Consider the following 15,953-nt stretch of genomic DNA (forward strand, 5'->3'; position numbering starts at 1 on the left):
GGTAGACCCAGGCTTGAATCACCAATCTGTCATGATTACTTGCTTGTTGGCCTTGGCCCAGACATGCACATTCAACCTAACCTACCTCATAGAGTTGTTGTGAGGGTAAAATGGAGAAGACCCATGTAAACTATTTGCAGTCCCCATTTTAAAGGAAGGTGAGGCATAAGTAAAGCAAATAAAGAAATGAAAGCTTCTAAACAGTCATCTTTGGTCCTGAGATTGCAACTTATCCTACTGTATAAAAAGCAAGTTGTATTGGCGATGACTCACTTTTTATCCTTGTGCAGGCGCATTGCCAACGACTCTGGCCTTGAGGCTGCTGCAAAGCACCCGCTTGCCACCAGGAGAGGGCCTGTTGAATCAATGGCCTAAGCGCTCCTCCCCATGCCTCGCCTGAGTGCCCTCCCGCTCTGGCACCCGCTTGCCACCAGGAAGGGGCCTACCAAATCAGTTTTCTAGAACCTGTTGTATTTTTTCACACGATGGGCATTGTTGCTAGTTAAAAATAAAAGTTCATTGGACCCCAGATAGGTTTGATAAATTCGGTATCATGGACCATAATAATTGCTGAAGATACGCTGTACCTGGAGGTATATTGTCTTATATGTTATGGACTTGCCATGTCATGGCACGATTTTTTCCTTTTAAGAGGCAGGAAAATCAAAATGACCCCCAGGTGGGACAGACTGTCCCAAGAGGAGATAATAAATTCTGAGGACATAGAAAAGCAGCTCTCCTCCATCTGGAGCAGCCCTTTGGAGAGGCACAAGCCATGAAGGACTAAATCTTCACCGAGGGATTCCATCTTGTCTATATGATAAGGGACAATGGGGAGAAATCCCACCTATGAGAACTGGTCTGGGGTTGAACTTCAATGGCTGCGATTTCAAGTCATGCTAGCTTGCCCCAAGTAAACATTGCTGAGGATAAGCACCAAGTCTAGGAAAGGGCACTGCATATTTTCACCTTTTCTTTGTACCCTTGCTGAGCCCAAAGGTGTGAATGGACCAAATGTAGTCTTTTTATACATGTTTTAAACATTTTGAATGCTCTGAGCCTGATCTCTGGAAACACACTGTGCCTTGTCAGTCCTGCTGTCAGAAGTGCAGTAATGGGGAGGGGTAGCAGATAAGCTTGCCATTTTTGGAGCTTCTCAGCTCAAAATTGAGAAGTTGTGAGATTCTTTCCATGCTAGCTTGTAGGAGTGAAGTGTAAAGCACAGCACCTACATGGAACCTCTAAATAGCAGTGTAGTTCTAGACTGCTAGATAGAGGTGTGTTGTCCAGGGAACCAGGGGGAAAATCCAGATTTATGCAGATCTGGCTAAATCCAGCTTTCCTGATTCCAGTGGAAGAACTCTGGATCCATTCGGAGCACCTGGATTATGCTGGGCTGGGTTATTTGGCCACAGCAGGGGAGGGAGCCACGGGCAGCAAGCGGAAGGGCAGCATCACGAATGGAGCCAAGCCAAGCTCCACACCACAGCAGGAGAGCAGTGCAGGGCTGGCAGAGTGGGGAGGAGGCAGCAGGCATGCTGGCTGCCTCTTCAACTCCGAAGCTTGTCTTAGCTTCTACCCTTGCTTCAGCAAAGGAATTATCCTTAGGGATTGTCTGGTTTGACAGTAGCGTTTTCAGGTTTGACAGTAAGCTTGCAAGGGAGTTAATGTCAAACCTGAGAATCCCATGGGGGGGACAGGGGGGGCATGGAGTTCAAAAGGCTTGGAATTTTTTCCTCCATGGAGAGTGGCTGGGGGCAGCTTCTTCAGGGCCCCATAGAATCGGACCCCAGAGTCCAATCCTCTTGGAAATTAGAGGAGGGCCATTAGGGGACAATGAAGAGTAAGTGGAGATTGCTAAAAAAAATGCCCCCCTGGACAGTTTTCCCCTTAAGGAAAAATGGCTGATTTAATTTGACATTATCTAACCCAGATCAGAGAATCAAACTCAAATTTCAGAAATTCTAGATTTTCAAAAAACATGAAATCCAGATCACTCCCCACATTTTTGTTGCACTTTTTTAGTGCTAGATGTGATACTCGATCTAACTGAACATATTCTCAGAGTTGTGATCCCCAGTTTGTCTTTGGAGCAGGTAGTTTGAGGTCAAGACAGGTTACCTACAGGCTGCAGCTGCCACAAGACAGGGAAGTGTCCTGGGAACCAGTATAGCAGCCTTTTGTTTCTACAAAGTATTGAATGAAACTGATGGAATTGGCTCTTGACGTTCCTTGCACAGGAATCTTATAGATCAATGGGACTAGACAGAGGTGATGGTTGAACTTTTATTGGCCTTGGATTATTGCCAGTCTTTTGCAAGATGCCACTGAGTGTGCAAGAGCGGTTGCCAAGGTTGAAACACCTCTGCAGGCAGCTGTGTTGGCTGCTGTTGAATCCTCAGTGAGAACAGAAGCGCACTCATCAATGTCTTTTGTCAGCTAAGTGCTCTGTCAAAACTTTGATCAGGAGGGTAAAAATTTCTGGAAATGTTGCAGGGTGCAGCACCTTAAAACTAATGCTTATCAGCCTTGGTCTAATAGCTTGACTTCGATGGAATGTCAAAAGGGATGCTCAGGACTGCTATGAGAAGTTGCTCTAGCAGTCCCTGGGCTCGCCTCCTTTCAACTTACGCTTTGGACATGGCTGTGCGAATTTTAAAATCTTAGTAAAGAGATGAGGGAATACAAGCTTGGCAAGGCAAAGGAGTCAGTTGTGGATTGTGTCTAGACTTCCTGTGATAAATTGCAGGTTCCCAGAGTACTCGGATCGGGGCTCTGGCTTGCAAAGCATTTGTTGAGTGCCACACAGGCCTGATACAGCCCCCCCCTTCCTTGCCCACCAAGCCTTGGCTGACTTTGCGCAAGGAAGCCTGGGCGAGGGGCAAAGCTGGGAGGCAGCCAGGTCTGTAGCAGAGGCCCCGTCAGCCACCTCACCCAGCATTAAATGATGGACACAGGAAGCTTTGTGTTGAAACGGCATTCAGCTGCAGCACATTTATTCACTCATTTATACTGTCTTATAAGCCGTCTTACATCATTCTCCTCTCCTCCTCCATTTTATCTCTGCAACTCTGTGAAGTTGGTATGTCTGAGAATGTGAATGACCCAAGGTCATCCAGTGAGCTATGGCAGAGTGGGGATTCGAACCTGGTTCTGCCAGATCCTGATCCAACACTCTAATCATTATAACATGTTGTGTCTCTAGGCCGGAGGAGTGATCAGCAAGATTCCCAGGGTTCTTTGGTTAAGAGTAGGGCTGGAAGAATAGATGGGCACAACCTGCTGACCCCTACTTCCTCTTACCGGCCTGTGCTGCTCCCTCCGCCACACCGCCTCCTGCCCACCTGTATTTCCAACGGTGGCACCTCTCCATTCTTCCGGAAGTGCTTCCCCGGCACATGATAACATATAGACGACTAGCAGGAGCTGCAGCCGCTGGAGGATCAACAGTGTGAACGTCAGTCCCGGAGGCTTGGTTGTGCCAACCGCTAGAGGAACACGGTCGCTCCTGGGCACTTGGTAGTCTGCTCTCGGTCCTGTGGTCCGTAGCCATGATTCTTCTCCTTATGCTTTTGTACTGGCTATCCAGTTAGGGGAGAACATGGGCAGCTGGGCTCTAACACCAGTCATGCTACCTTTCCTCCCCCTGCTGCCACAGTCGTATTCCTGCAGCTGTAGTCCGGTGTGTCCCAGGGCATGAGACAAAGGCTAGGAGCCAAAAAGTCAAGAGCCCTTTTGTACTCGCCCTTCAGCTCTCACCAAAGGCTTGCGCCCTTGACAAGTTACCTTGATTTAAAAAGATGTTACCTGTTTAAAGAGGCACTATATGTTAAAAGTTAGCTACGCTCAGATTAATAGTATTGGATATGAGTATTAAAAGAACTGCTTCAGGGCACAGTTGAGTATGAAGGTTATTGCCTCAAAAGCCTTCTGTTGCCTGGATGCAGTTTTGTCTAAATGACCTCCAGCCGTTACTCCCAGCTGTGCCTTTTCATCTGCTGGGGCCGTTCTCACCGCGGCCCCCACCTTCAGAAGTGAGTTCTGTGGCTACCAGAGAAAGAGGGGGACAATCCTGTTACGGCCTCCTCGTTTATCGAATGTCCTTCCTTCAGTTCCACACATAACACCTGAAGATACTTTCAGGTGAGTAGCCTTATTGGTCTGTAGCAGAAGAGCAAAATTCGGGTCCAGTCATGGTGTGAGCTTTCAAGAGTCAGAACTCCATCAGATACACGGAGTGGAAGAGAGTAGGAGTTTGTAATCCAGGCACAGGGTGGGAGAGACATTGCACATTAGAGCATCAGGAAGCTAGCTATAAAGCACGTTGTCGTCAGCTTGATAGAGCAGGGGTGCAAAGAGCAGAAATTAGCATCTGTAGCGTGAGAAAAATCCAATGCCCCAATTCACTTTTCTCACACTACAGATGCTAATTTTCTGCATTTCACACTCCTGCTCTATCAAGCTGATGACAACATGCTAGCTAGCTTCCTGATGCTCTAATGTGCAATGTCCCTCCCTCCCTCTGCCTGGATTATGGACTCCTGCCCTCTTCTGCTCCATGTATCTGACGAAGATCACACCCTGGAAATTTATTTGGTGTGTAAGTTACTACTGGACCCAAACATAGCACCTGCTCATCTTTGTTTCAGGTGTTAATTCACTTTTATTACACAGCTTTTTAGTTAATGTTGAAGAACAGAAGGGCCATCCCTCCCCGCTCCCCAGAAATGGTTTTCTAATACGGCTTTTTCGCGACTTGCTGCTGCTGCTGCTACATATGATGTGTTTTGAACTATACCTCTGTGGGGGCAGCAGGCAAGATATTAAACATACTCAGATCACCACCTGGCATTTAAACCTGCTGGGTAGCAGTGACCATTTTCTCTCTCTCTCTCTCTCTCTCGCTCTCTCTCTCGCTCTCTCTCTTCTCTCTCTCTCTGTCTGTCTGTCTGTCTGTCTGTCTGTCTGTCTGTCTGTCTGTCTGTGCCGCTCAGAGTCTAAGTTATCTTCCAGGATTGGTGGCGTCCACCAATCCTGGGAGGTAGTATATAAATTACTAGATTGTATATTGTTTGACATGGGAACCTGTTGGTTGAGGCTTGGTGAGTATAAATCCTTCAAACAAATAAATTAATATATATGACTGTTGTTCTATAAAGTCAAATAAATTATAAAGTTAGGTACCCTTTCTTTGAAAGTAGAACTCTTAGCCAGTAGTGAAAAGACAGAAGGTATTCTCTGGCAGTAGAGCAAGCCAGAAAGGGATTTGAGAAGGCAATTGTTGTTGACAGTCAACCCAAAAAACCCCACTAATAAAATGTCTTTACTTCTGAAGAAGTTTAAACTTAGAAGAGATTTAATTTTAACATGCTGTTTCATGGTTTTGCAGGCTATGGAGGAACTGAAGAAGCAGTTTGCAGCTGAGATCCAGCAGCAGAAATCTACAGCCATAGCAGAGCACCACAAGGTAAAATGCCTGGGGAGCAAGAGTTTTTCTCATTCCACTTCCTGGCACCCACCATTGTCCCTCTTGAAGGGAAGTGTTCGGTAGCTGAGTCAGCCTTTCCACTGGCCAGTAGAAAGCATCAGAGAGGATGCTACATAGTGGGAGAGGCAGGGAGAACTGTTTGCTGACCATCTCCCTCTGTTTCTGGGCAGGTTGTCTCAAGCCCCCAACGGGAGATCACAGAGGTGCCCAGAAGGCAGGATGCTGAGCTGCAGGTGGATTTGGAAAGCACAGAGCAGAAAGCCCAAAGGAAGAGTTGCCAAGTAGCTGAATACGAGCAAGAGGTAATAATTTTCGATGACAGAGATTTTCCTAACTGCTGGTTTGCTTTGTGCTGTGGTGAGGACTGGGGAGCAAGACAAAGCTCCCAACTCTGGACTGGCAAGGATTAGTGCAGGACTTAGAGTACCTCTTAGCACCTACCTGGCCAACATACCCATACCAATGTGCTCTGTGCAGATGCATGCTTTCTTTGGGGGCCACGTGGCGTATGGGAACGGAGGAGGAACAATTCTGTATAATGGTACAAAAAACTAAACCATACAACGTGGCTGATTCTCGCACCACGTTGTATCCAAATACAGCCAGTGCCAAATGGGGCTTTGGACTAGAAGACCCTAGAGGTCCCTTCCAGCCCTATGATTCTAAGAACCGAAGAACTAGGAGCAACAGCAGCTTTCTCTTTCCACAAATCTCCCTCTCCTTCCAAAGTAATGTAACATTTTTGCAATTCTGCTTGGCTTAGTGAGAATGCCAAGACGGGAATGGATGTAGCCGGAGAGGCAGCAACTGGAATGGTTCTCGGTCTTCTGGTGTGCAGGTGGACGTAGTGAGGAATGGGTAATTCCCAGCAGAATCACAGTTCTGGGGGGCATGTTCCTATAAATGTAAACACATCCTTCCAGTTAGCCCCCCACTCAACCCATAGTTCCTTGAAACAGCGAGCGCTGAGTTTGTCCTTTGTTTTGGGGTTTTGTAGCCTACTTGTAGTATTTACTGACACCGTGCTGTTTCGTTTTTGGTGATACTGGTAGCCAAATCTTACGAGGGAGAGAGAGAGGATGTAAAAGATCCTAAGTGAAAATAAGAGTGTACTGTTCAGAGAGCTCTGGTGTGGTATGGTTGTTACAGTGTTAGACTAGGAATGGGAAGGACTGGATTTGAATCCCTGTTCTTTCATGAAGGCTGCTGAGTGGCCTTGGGTCAGTCATACACTGCAGCCCAACATACTTCTGTAGGTGGTTGCAAGAATAAAATAGGAACGGATGAGTGGGATAAGAGGGTAAACACACACAGTCTCCTGAGGGTGGGGCGTGGCACTTGTCTTCAGCCACAAGTCGTGCTCTGGCTCAAAGGGCCTGCCCTCATTTTGGTCTCTTAAAGTAGTCATGTCTGTCTTAAACAAACACATACATGGCAAGCTGCCACCTTGGTCCTGCCCCAGTCCAGCTGGACACAATCCTGTACAAAACATTTCAGTCTTTCTCTTTCCTCTAGAACAAAGTCAAAAGGCTGCTGCTGTGGCTGCTGGTGGTGGCGGCAGCGGCGGCGTTAGTAGGATTTCCTGGTCTAAGGGAAATCAAGAGCATGAATGTTTTCAGGAATCCCTTTCCAGACCAGTGACCATAATGAAGACTGGATTGGGCTTCTTTGAGAGAGAATGAAGAGAGAAGTATATCCCCCATCCAGTATTTGTGCTTCCCATTTTTGTGGCCCAGATGTAATACTGTGCACTTGTCTTTGCTGAATTGCATCCTATTCACAGCTGCCCACTTCTCCAGAGTATTCAGGTCTTGTTGAATTTTAATTCTATCTTCTTGGGTGTTTGCTACTCCTCCCAATTTGGTATCATCAGCAAATTTAATGAGCAGCCCATCCACTCCTTCATCCAGATCATTGATAAAAATATTGAAAAGTACCAGGCCCAAAACCGAGCCCTGCGTCACCCCACTGGACACCTCCCTCCAATCTGATGAAACGCCATTGACCACCACTCTTTGAGTGTGGTCCTCTAACCAGTTCCCTATCCACCGAACTGTCCTATAGTCCAGTCCACAATCTTCCAGTTTGCCCATCAGAATGTCATGGGCTACCTTATCAAAAGCTTTACTGAAATCCAGATAAATCACATCAACAGGGTTCCCCTGATCCAGTAAGCTGGTCACTCGATCAAAGAAGGAAACCAGGTTGGTCTGGCAAGATCTGTTAGGGACAAAACCATTCTGACTTCCCCAGATCACTGAGCGGTCCTTCAGATGCTTACAGATTGATCCCTTTAAAATCTGTTCTAATATCTTCCCAGCAACAGGAGTCAGACTGACTGGCCTGTAGTTTCCCAGGTCATCCTTCTTCCCTTTCTTAAAGATTGGGATAACATTCGCTCTTCTCCAATCTCGTGGGATATCCCCAGTCCTCCAGGAGGCCTTGAAGATGATGGACAGGGGTTCTACAAGTTCTCTAGAAAGTTCTTTCAGCACCCCATTCTGCCCAGGGGATTTGTATTCATCCAGTGCAGCCAGATGCCTCTCCACAACCTCTCAATGTCAACTAGTCACTCTGGTGTCCTGTCACATTTTCTGCTATCTCTAGATGTGCCTGAGTTCTTCAGAGAGAGAAAACAGAGACAAAAAAAGTCATTAAGCCTGTCTGCTTTTTCTCTGTCCTGCATCAGAGTTTCTCCATCTACTCCCAACAGTGGTCCAATTGCCTCTTTTACCTTGCGTTTGCTTCTCACATATCTGTAGAAGTTTTTCTTATTGTAGTGAGCCCTCCTGGCCAGACCCAGCTCGTACTGAGCTTTGGCCTCTCTGATGGCTGATCTGCAGTACCTAGTAACCCTCATACACTCCTCTTTAGAGGCCTGTCCTTCTCTCCATTTCCTGAACATTTCCTTTTTCTCCCTTAGCTTATTCTGGAGCTCTCTGTACATCCACATCGGTTTCTTGAAGCCCTTACCATGTTTCTGTCTTGCTGGGATAGTGAGGGCTTGAGCTTGCAAAAGCTCGTGTTTGAGAAGAGCTCACCCTTCACTCACTCCTTTCCTTTCCAGCACACTCCCCTACGGAATGACTCTCATCAAGCCTCTGAGTTCATCGAAGTTGGCCCTACAAAAGTCTAACCTACAAGTCTGGCTACAAACTTCCTTGGCCCCCCCACAGTAACTGGAATTCAAGGAGGACATGGTCACTTCCCCCTAAGGTCCCCACCACCTTCATCTCATCTACCAATTCTTCCCTGTTGGTTAATATCGAGTCTAGTATGGCAGAGCCCCTTGTAGCTTCCTCCACCTTTTGAAAAAGGAAGTTATCGGCCAGGCTGGTCAGGAAATTGCGTGATTCATGACGCTTTGCTGAGCCTGTCTCCCAGCACACATTGGGGAAGTTGAAGTCACCCATAATTACAAGGTTCTGATGTCTGGATACTCTACCAATCTGTTCAAAGAGGGCAGTATCCATTTATTCTCGCTGGTCAGGTGGTCTGTAGCAGACTCCAACAATAATACCCTTTGTCCTTCCTCCCCTTATTTCTACCCATATGCTTTCCACTGGGCTGTCCACCTGTCCACCATAACTTCTTGACAATCAAGCCCTCTCCTCACACACATCGCCACTCCACCTCCTCTTCTACCCTTCCGGTTTTTCTTGAACAACTCATACCCATCCACTAGCACATTCTAGTCATGAGAATCATCCCACCAAGTCTCAGTAATTCCTAGTATATCGTAGCGCTCTGTTTGCAAGCTGTTCTTTCTTACTACCCATACTTTGGGCATTGGTATATAGACACTTGTAGCGTGGTACCTTTGTTTGACCTGTCCTACCCAGGTGGGTCCCCACTGTTTTCACTTCGTCATTGAAATCGCCATGTCGATCGTCCCCTTCCCCTTGCGGCATCAGTTTAAAGCTCTCCTGATGAAGTTCTCCAGGTTCTTTCCAAACGTTTTCTTCCCTGCCCTTGAGAGGTGAAGCCCATCATGTGCTAGAAGGCCTTCTCTAAGAAAACCTATCCCATGGTTCCAGAACCCAAAGCGCTCCTGCCGGCACCACCAACTCAGCCAACGATTCACCTCAAGTATGGTCCGCTCCCTGCGTGTTCCTCTTCCTGTGACTGGAAGGATGGAAGAGAATACCACTTGAGCTCCCAATGTCTTCACTGCCTTCCAAGAGCTTCGTAATCCTCTTTAATTCTTGCAACAGTATTCTCAGCCGTGTCGTTCGTTCCCACATGAATCAGCACAAACGTGTACTTATCAGCGGGCTTGATGAGCAGGATAATCTTGTTTGGTGTATGAAATCATAAGATAATAAGTTAGCCAAGAATTTTAGTCTCTGAAGCAGCCATTGTTAAGAAAAGGTTCTGAAACCCTATAAATACAACAAGCTAACTTGATCCGGAGCTGCTGCTTTGGAGGAGCTCCTTGCCTGTGACCGTCGTATCTTTGGTAAGATACATTTTTGGACTCACATAATTGCTCTCTTTTAATGATCTGTGTAGTTATAATGGATGGTATGATGTTCTGTTGATTGAGTCGACATCAAGAAAACTGAATAATTATTTTGTAATAATAAAGGCTTAAAATGGAAGCAGAGACTCTTGAATTATACCTGGGAAGCACATCGGTAACCACTGCAGTTTTGAAGGGCACAGCATCTCTGCCTCCCCCCCGCCCCCCCCCCCGGCCGTTGTGATCAGTGCTGTCTGCAGCTTCTCAACATTTTTGCATGTGACCCTGTGTAGCCTTTTGTGGTGTTAGCAAATGATGGTGTGACGGCATGCCTTTGCCCCAACTACAGCTTAGCTACCTCTTGAGGGAGAAACGGCAGGAAGTTGAACAAGACCATGCAAGGAGGATGGAGAGAACGAGGGAGGCACACCAAGAGTCCCTGGCTAGGATCCAGCAGCAATACGAGGATGAGGTAAGCTCATCGCCAGACCCTTGAGGAATGAGCCATGCCAAGAATCTGTGCCTGGTGGTGGGTGTAGAATAGAAACACACACAGCATAGAGAATGGTGTGGTGTAGTGATCAGTGAGTTGGACTGGGACCTGGGAAACCCAGGTTTGATGCCCTACTTTGCCATGGAAGCTTGCTGGGTGGGGAAAAAAAATACGTAGTGCCTGCTGGATCAAACCCACGAGGGTCTATATAGTCCAGCATCCTGTTTTACACAGCAGCCAACACCTTGCCCTGGGGAGCCAAACAAATGGTGTAGGGGCCAAGGCCTCCCCTGACTCCGGCCCTCGCACTGGGCTTTAGAGGTTGAACGTCTCTGCATCTGGAGACTCCCTTTAGCCACCGTGGCTGGTGGCCACTGAGGGGCCTCTCCTTCATGAATCTGTCCGGTCCCTTGGTCAAGCCTTCCGTGCTCATGGGCATCACTGCCTGCGAGTTCCACAGTTTAATGGCTCGTTAAGGAAGGAATTTCTTGAACCTATTTCCCAACAATTTCATTGGGTGTACCTGAGTTCTAGTATTTTGGGAGAGGGAGAAAAAGGTCCCTCTATCTACTTTCTCCACACTATGCGTAATTTTATAAAACTCTTACCGTGTCTCCCCTGAGCTGTCCCAGCCTCTCCAGCCTTTCGTCATAGGAAAGGTACTCCAACCCCTTAAGCAACTTGATTGCCCTCCATTGTATTTTTCTCAACTCTGCAGTCTCCTTTTTGAGCTTTAACAATATTTTGAGCAATAACAATATTGGCTGTTTTTATCAGGGAGACTGTCCACTTTTTAAAACATGTCTCTGTCTTTGTGGCTTCCGTGACTAGTCATTAACCACACAAACGTCCTTTTAGATGTACTGGCACCTCTCTTGACTTGAGGGATGCATTCTACTGGGCCTCAATTAGTGTAGTTGTAAATAGTTCCCAGGTGTTCTGTAGGGATTAGACTCTCTTACTTCTCCTTTTAACATCCATTGGCCTAGTTTTCCTCATTTTAACAAAGTTTCTTCTTTTGAAATGAAAAGTGATTGCTCTGGATTTGGGGGGCAACTTTCCACTGACAGGAGTGCAACTGCGTTGAATGATCTGATTCACATCTGATCTCAGGATCTGCACAGTGCTCAGGTCTAGGAAAGCTGGCCTCAGTAGGCGAACACAGCGGCAGAGCCTGCACCAGACAAGCTCTCTGCGAGAGACCTCTCTCGTGCAGCATTAGGGGTCTGACGTCACGTCTCTGGCCAGCAGAACAAACAGAGGACTCATTTGAGTTAATGATTTTATGTAAAATAAAGCATAACTGTTTGAATTAGGCAAGAATTTGATACATATAAACAGTTGCTAATTAATCTTACAAATATAGAAGAAACACATGCAATGAACTCGGTTTTGATCAGGACGGCAATAGTACACACCTACTATGAAGTAACCCTTCGGACCTGGTACTCATACTGATTCAGCAGAGGGGGAAGGTTCTTCCCCTTCTGTTTTCTAACTTAAGTCTCTTTTGCACTTACGGTTTAAACCGCCATTTATGAGAATTTGTCTTGGTTGCAGTGGCTTTTGTATGGCACTCTGTTGACAGTTCCACACTGTCTGAGGCAGTTTCGATTTGGCATCTTGTTTTTTCATTTTAGATGGGCTTTGAAACTTCGGTGCAGTTTCAGGCTTTGCAATTCATGTCCCCCCCTTTTTTTTAAACTTTGAGCAAGCGTAGTGATGTTGCAATGTTGGAACTCATTCCCCCACCTATTTGCTGATTGGGCTGTCCCATGCACACTGGAGAGATAATTGGTAGCAGAGTTCTGGGGGGAAATGTGTACTTTTTGTGCTTGTTCCACTCTCATTTTTTTAAAAACTAAGCCAGGAAAGGGTTAAAATGCTGCTGCTTCATTCTCTTCTGGCAGCTTCTCTGCCACTTTGTAAAACACTTTTTTTCCCTTTACTCTTTGGCATTAGCAGAAGACACCAGGTAGGAGGCAAAAGCAGCCATTTAACCCTTTCCTGGCTTTTAAAGCCAGGAGAAATGAGCTATAACGTTGCAACCGTTTCCTAGCTTTGGGAAAAAATAAAAGAATATGTTCATACCACTGAGGGAGGAAGGGAAAAGCAGCCATTTAACCCTTTCCTGGCTTTTAAAGCCAGAAGGGAAGGGAAGGGCAGTAACACAACACAACAACAGTGCAACTCATTCCCTTATTTGAAAAAAAAAGAGTGTGTACGCATACCCTCAAGGGAGGGAAAAGCAGCCATTTAACCCTTCCCTGGCCTTTAAAGCCAGCAAGGAATAAGCAGCAACATTAGGAATCGTTCCTGTCTTTGAAAAAACCCAATAAGAGCGCTTGCATACCTAGGAGGAAGGAAGCCAACAAAGCAGCTTTATGACCCTTACCTCGCTTTACTGATAAAAATGGCAGGAAAAGAGTTCAGAGAGCTGAGGAGGGTGGGCGTGGTTAATTCCGCACAGACCAGTCAGCTCCTGGGAAAAAGGAGAGGTGAGAGAAGAGAAGCAGAGGGGGAGTATAGAGTTCGAACTGACATTAATCAGACGCAACTCGGCAGTGGTTTCAAAATAAAATTGCAGTATATCCGCGGTGTGTGTGTGTGTGTGTGTGTGTGTGTGGAAATCATGGATACCATGGACAGACTTTGGTTCTGCATCCCATGACTACCTTGCAAGCGTGAAAATCCTGCAAACATGGGAAACAGAACAGATACGGAAACGCTTTAAAGTCCCAGTGCGAAAAGGACCTAATTTATGTGCTTTGATGTGCAAAGTAATGCCGTCCCCAATAAGACAGGGCCCTCCATGACCTATCTACAGAGTTCATATTTAGAGATTACAGTGTCCTGTTGATATTCCCCATTCCACTGAAATTTTCTGAAATGTTCACCACCCTGTTGTTTAGCACCAAGCCTTCCTGCACCCGGATCTGGGCTTGGAGACTTCTAGCAGTGGGGCATATAGGCACGTGTACTTCATTCCCCTCTACAAGCACCCCTGCCTCTCTCAGCCCTCAGGTTTCCTCGCTCAGTCCTACTTTCATCCTCAAGTTCTCGCCCTGTCCCCAAGAATTCACCACCCTCCATTTGGTATCATTCATTCCAAACTGGCGGCTCTCCAGCGCCTGTTGGCTTTCCCCCAGTCATTAGTTTAAAAACTGCTCTGCAGCCTTTTCGATAGTAAACGCCAACAGCCTGGTTCCTTTTCAGGTCCAGTGAGGTTGGGCCAGTCCCGCTGTCTCAGGTTAACCACAGGAGAGGAGAACGATGTCAGATGCGTGGGGGGGGGTCCCCCCACTGAGGAGAAAGGTGGGGCGTAAAGTAGACAAATGGATACAAACGGAGATAACTGCCGTGCAGACAGATGGTGTGCAAGGAAGGAAGGTGCAGCTGACCCCACGAGAACCACGGATTCCCTTTCTTTCTTTGGTTCTTGCAGGAGAGGAAGCGGCGGGAGGAGCTGCTGGTGGCCCTGAGAAGTGAGCACCAACGCCTTGCAGTGCTCCATGAGGCAGAGCTCGAAGCTTTGCAGAAGAAGCAGGTGGAGCAGCTGAAGGACTTGCAAAAGAGCCACCAGGAGCAGGTAGGGCAGCTGAGGAGGGAGCAAAGGCAAGGGGGTGTTGCCTTGAGTGCTCCAACAGGAAATGGAGATGATGCTGTATGTGGGGGGGGGGCTGACTGCATGGGAGGCTTTAGGGTTAGCAGGGGCTTTAGGAAGGGTCTGTGGATAGTGCTCCCCCTCCCCACACACACACCTCTGGGCCAGGCTTGGCAAGCTCTGTCCCTACACCTGTCTTCCCTCGCTAGAACGATATTCTCCCCTCCTTCCTGGGTTCAGCAGGAGATGTCCTGTGCTGCTTCTCCATCTGAACATTAGCTAGCAAAGATAGTTCCTTTTTCTCCCTCACGCTGAAGTAGCATGTTGCCGTGTCTGATTCTTGGTCTTGCAATAATCCTGTCATGTCTGCATACCATTCATCCATGCCAGTCATATGTTCTCTGTTCCCTGAATTGATTTGATCATACTGTGAAATTATATGCTCTCTTGTTATGCTCATGTACTTTCCTCCTTGCTCATGTCAGACATAAGCAAAAAATGGGAGCTGGAGCTCAGGACTACAGACAAAGGGAGAAGTGTGTCACAGTGGGCGGGATTTGGCTGGTAGAAGCATAGACATTCTTCTTCACAGAAATATTTTGCAAGGCCCACTGAGTTGGGAAGGGAGATATGTGTGGAGTTTGTAAGAAAGATCCCCTGATCAGAACACAATTATCTCAACATATATCAAGCCATGTTAGTCTGTCTGTAGCCGTAGAAAAGAGCCAGAGCTGTATTGGGGGGGGGGGGGGGCAGGGGCGGTAGTTTGCCCCAGGCGTCGCCGAAGAGAGGGTGGTGGATGCTGGGAGGCCTAACCACCGGCCACGTCAGCAGGGTGGCCGGCTCGCTGGATGCTGAGCTGGCCTTGCACCTCGTGGAGTGGCTGCTGGCCGGGAGTGCACTGCCAGGTGACAGGCAGGGAGGCCTGCCTCCCAAATTGTGGGAGTGCTCCTGGGGGGCGGGCGTGCCTTGTGCAGTGATGTCACTTCTGGGAAGTGGCGTCATCACGCGGTCCTGGGAGCATATGTGTACTTTGTGTGTATGCACATGTGGTGACAGGGGTGCCACCGGCTATGACTTGCCCCGCGTGCCTGGAACCCACGAGCACCTATAAGTCTAACAAAATTTGTGGTAGGGTAGGAGCTTTCGTGAACTGTGACTCACGAATGCTCATAACCTACCACAAATTTTGTTACTCTTGTAGGTGCTCCTGGACTCTTGTTCTTTTCTACAAATACCTCAGCAGATCCTGCTGCCGGTCCATGTGGAATTTCACTCCCTTAAATGTTTATAGAATCATAGGGTTGGAAGGGCTCTCCAGGTTCAACCTCCAGGTTTCTTTTAGACGTCGCTCTACCTGCTTTCATTACCTTCTTTTTTACTTGGCTGCTCAGCCTGGATTAAAACTGCAAAAAGCTTGACCCTTTTGCAATGCTCCACAGAAACCATTCTCAGTCCTTCACCAGTCACGGGACAGTGGCTGAGGGGTGGGGGTGGCGGTGCTCATTTGAGAGTGTTTCTCCATCAGTCTGCTCCCCATGCCAGATTACCGGCATTGATTGTGTGGGCCTGGTGTGGGATGCCGAGGAGATTATAGCCATCTGTCTGGTGTACCGATCGCCCAGTGCACCAGCAGATGCTGTGCCTGGCCTGTTGGAGGCGGTGGCTGGCTGGGCCGTGGAGTACCCCAGGCTTCTGGTCTTGGGGGACTTCAGTTTCCATGCTGATGATGCTACTTCCTCATGGGCCATGGACCTGATAGCCTCCATGGCGGCATTAGGACTCTCCCAGTTTGTATCAATGCCCACACATCAAGCAGGACACACGCTGGATTTGATCTTTGGGGTGGGGATACAGGTGGATCTGGATAAACCTATAGCAGTGCCACGGTCAGACCACCTTGTCC

At 47.6% G+C, this 15,953-nt stretch overlaps 1 protein-coding gene across 4 annotated transcripts in view; it reads left to right on the forward strand.

The window, feature by feature from the left end:
* The window catches only part of CEP164 (centrosomal protein 164), a 112,491-nt gene that overhangs the window by 59,486 nt on the left and 37,052 nt on the right, over positions 1–15,953 (forward strand). For all 4 annotated transcript variants that reach the window (XR_008598236.1, XM_054998624.1, XM_054998625.1 and 1 more), the window contains 4 exons: positions 5,390–5,467; positions 5,659–5,790; positions 10,300–10,422; positions 13,889–14,032. Coding sequence is in view for 3 of the 4 variants with exons in the window: in XM_054998624.1 (XP_054854599.1) it covers positions 5,390–5,467; positions 5,659–5,790; positions 10,300–10,422; positions 13,889–14,032 (477 nt within the window). In the remaining variant the exon portion in view is untranslated. The remainder of the gene's footprint in view (positions 1–5,389; positions 5,468–5,658; positions 5,791–10,299; positions 10,423–13,888; positions 14,033–15,953) is intronic.

This window comes from Eublepharis macularius, chromosome 14 (genome assembly GCF_028583425.1).
Source record: "Eublepharis macularius isolate TG4126 chromosome 14, MPM_Emac_v1.0, whole genome shotgun sequence".
Taxonomy (NCBI): Eukaryota; Metazoa; Chordata; class Lepidosauria; order Squamata; family Eublepharidae; genus Eublepharis; species Eublepharis macularius.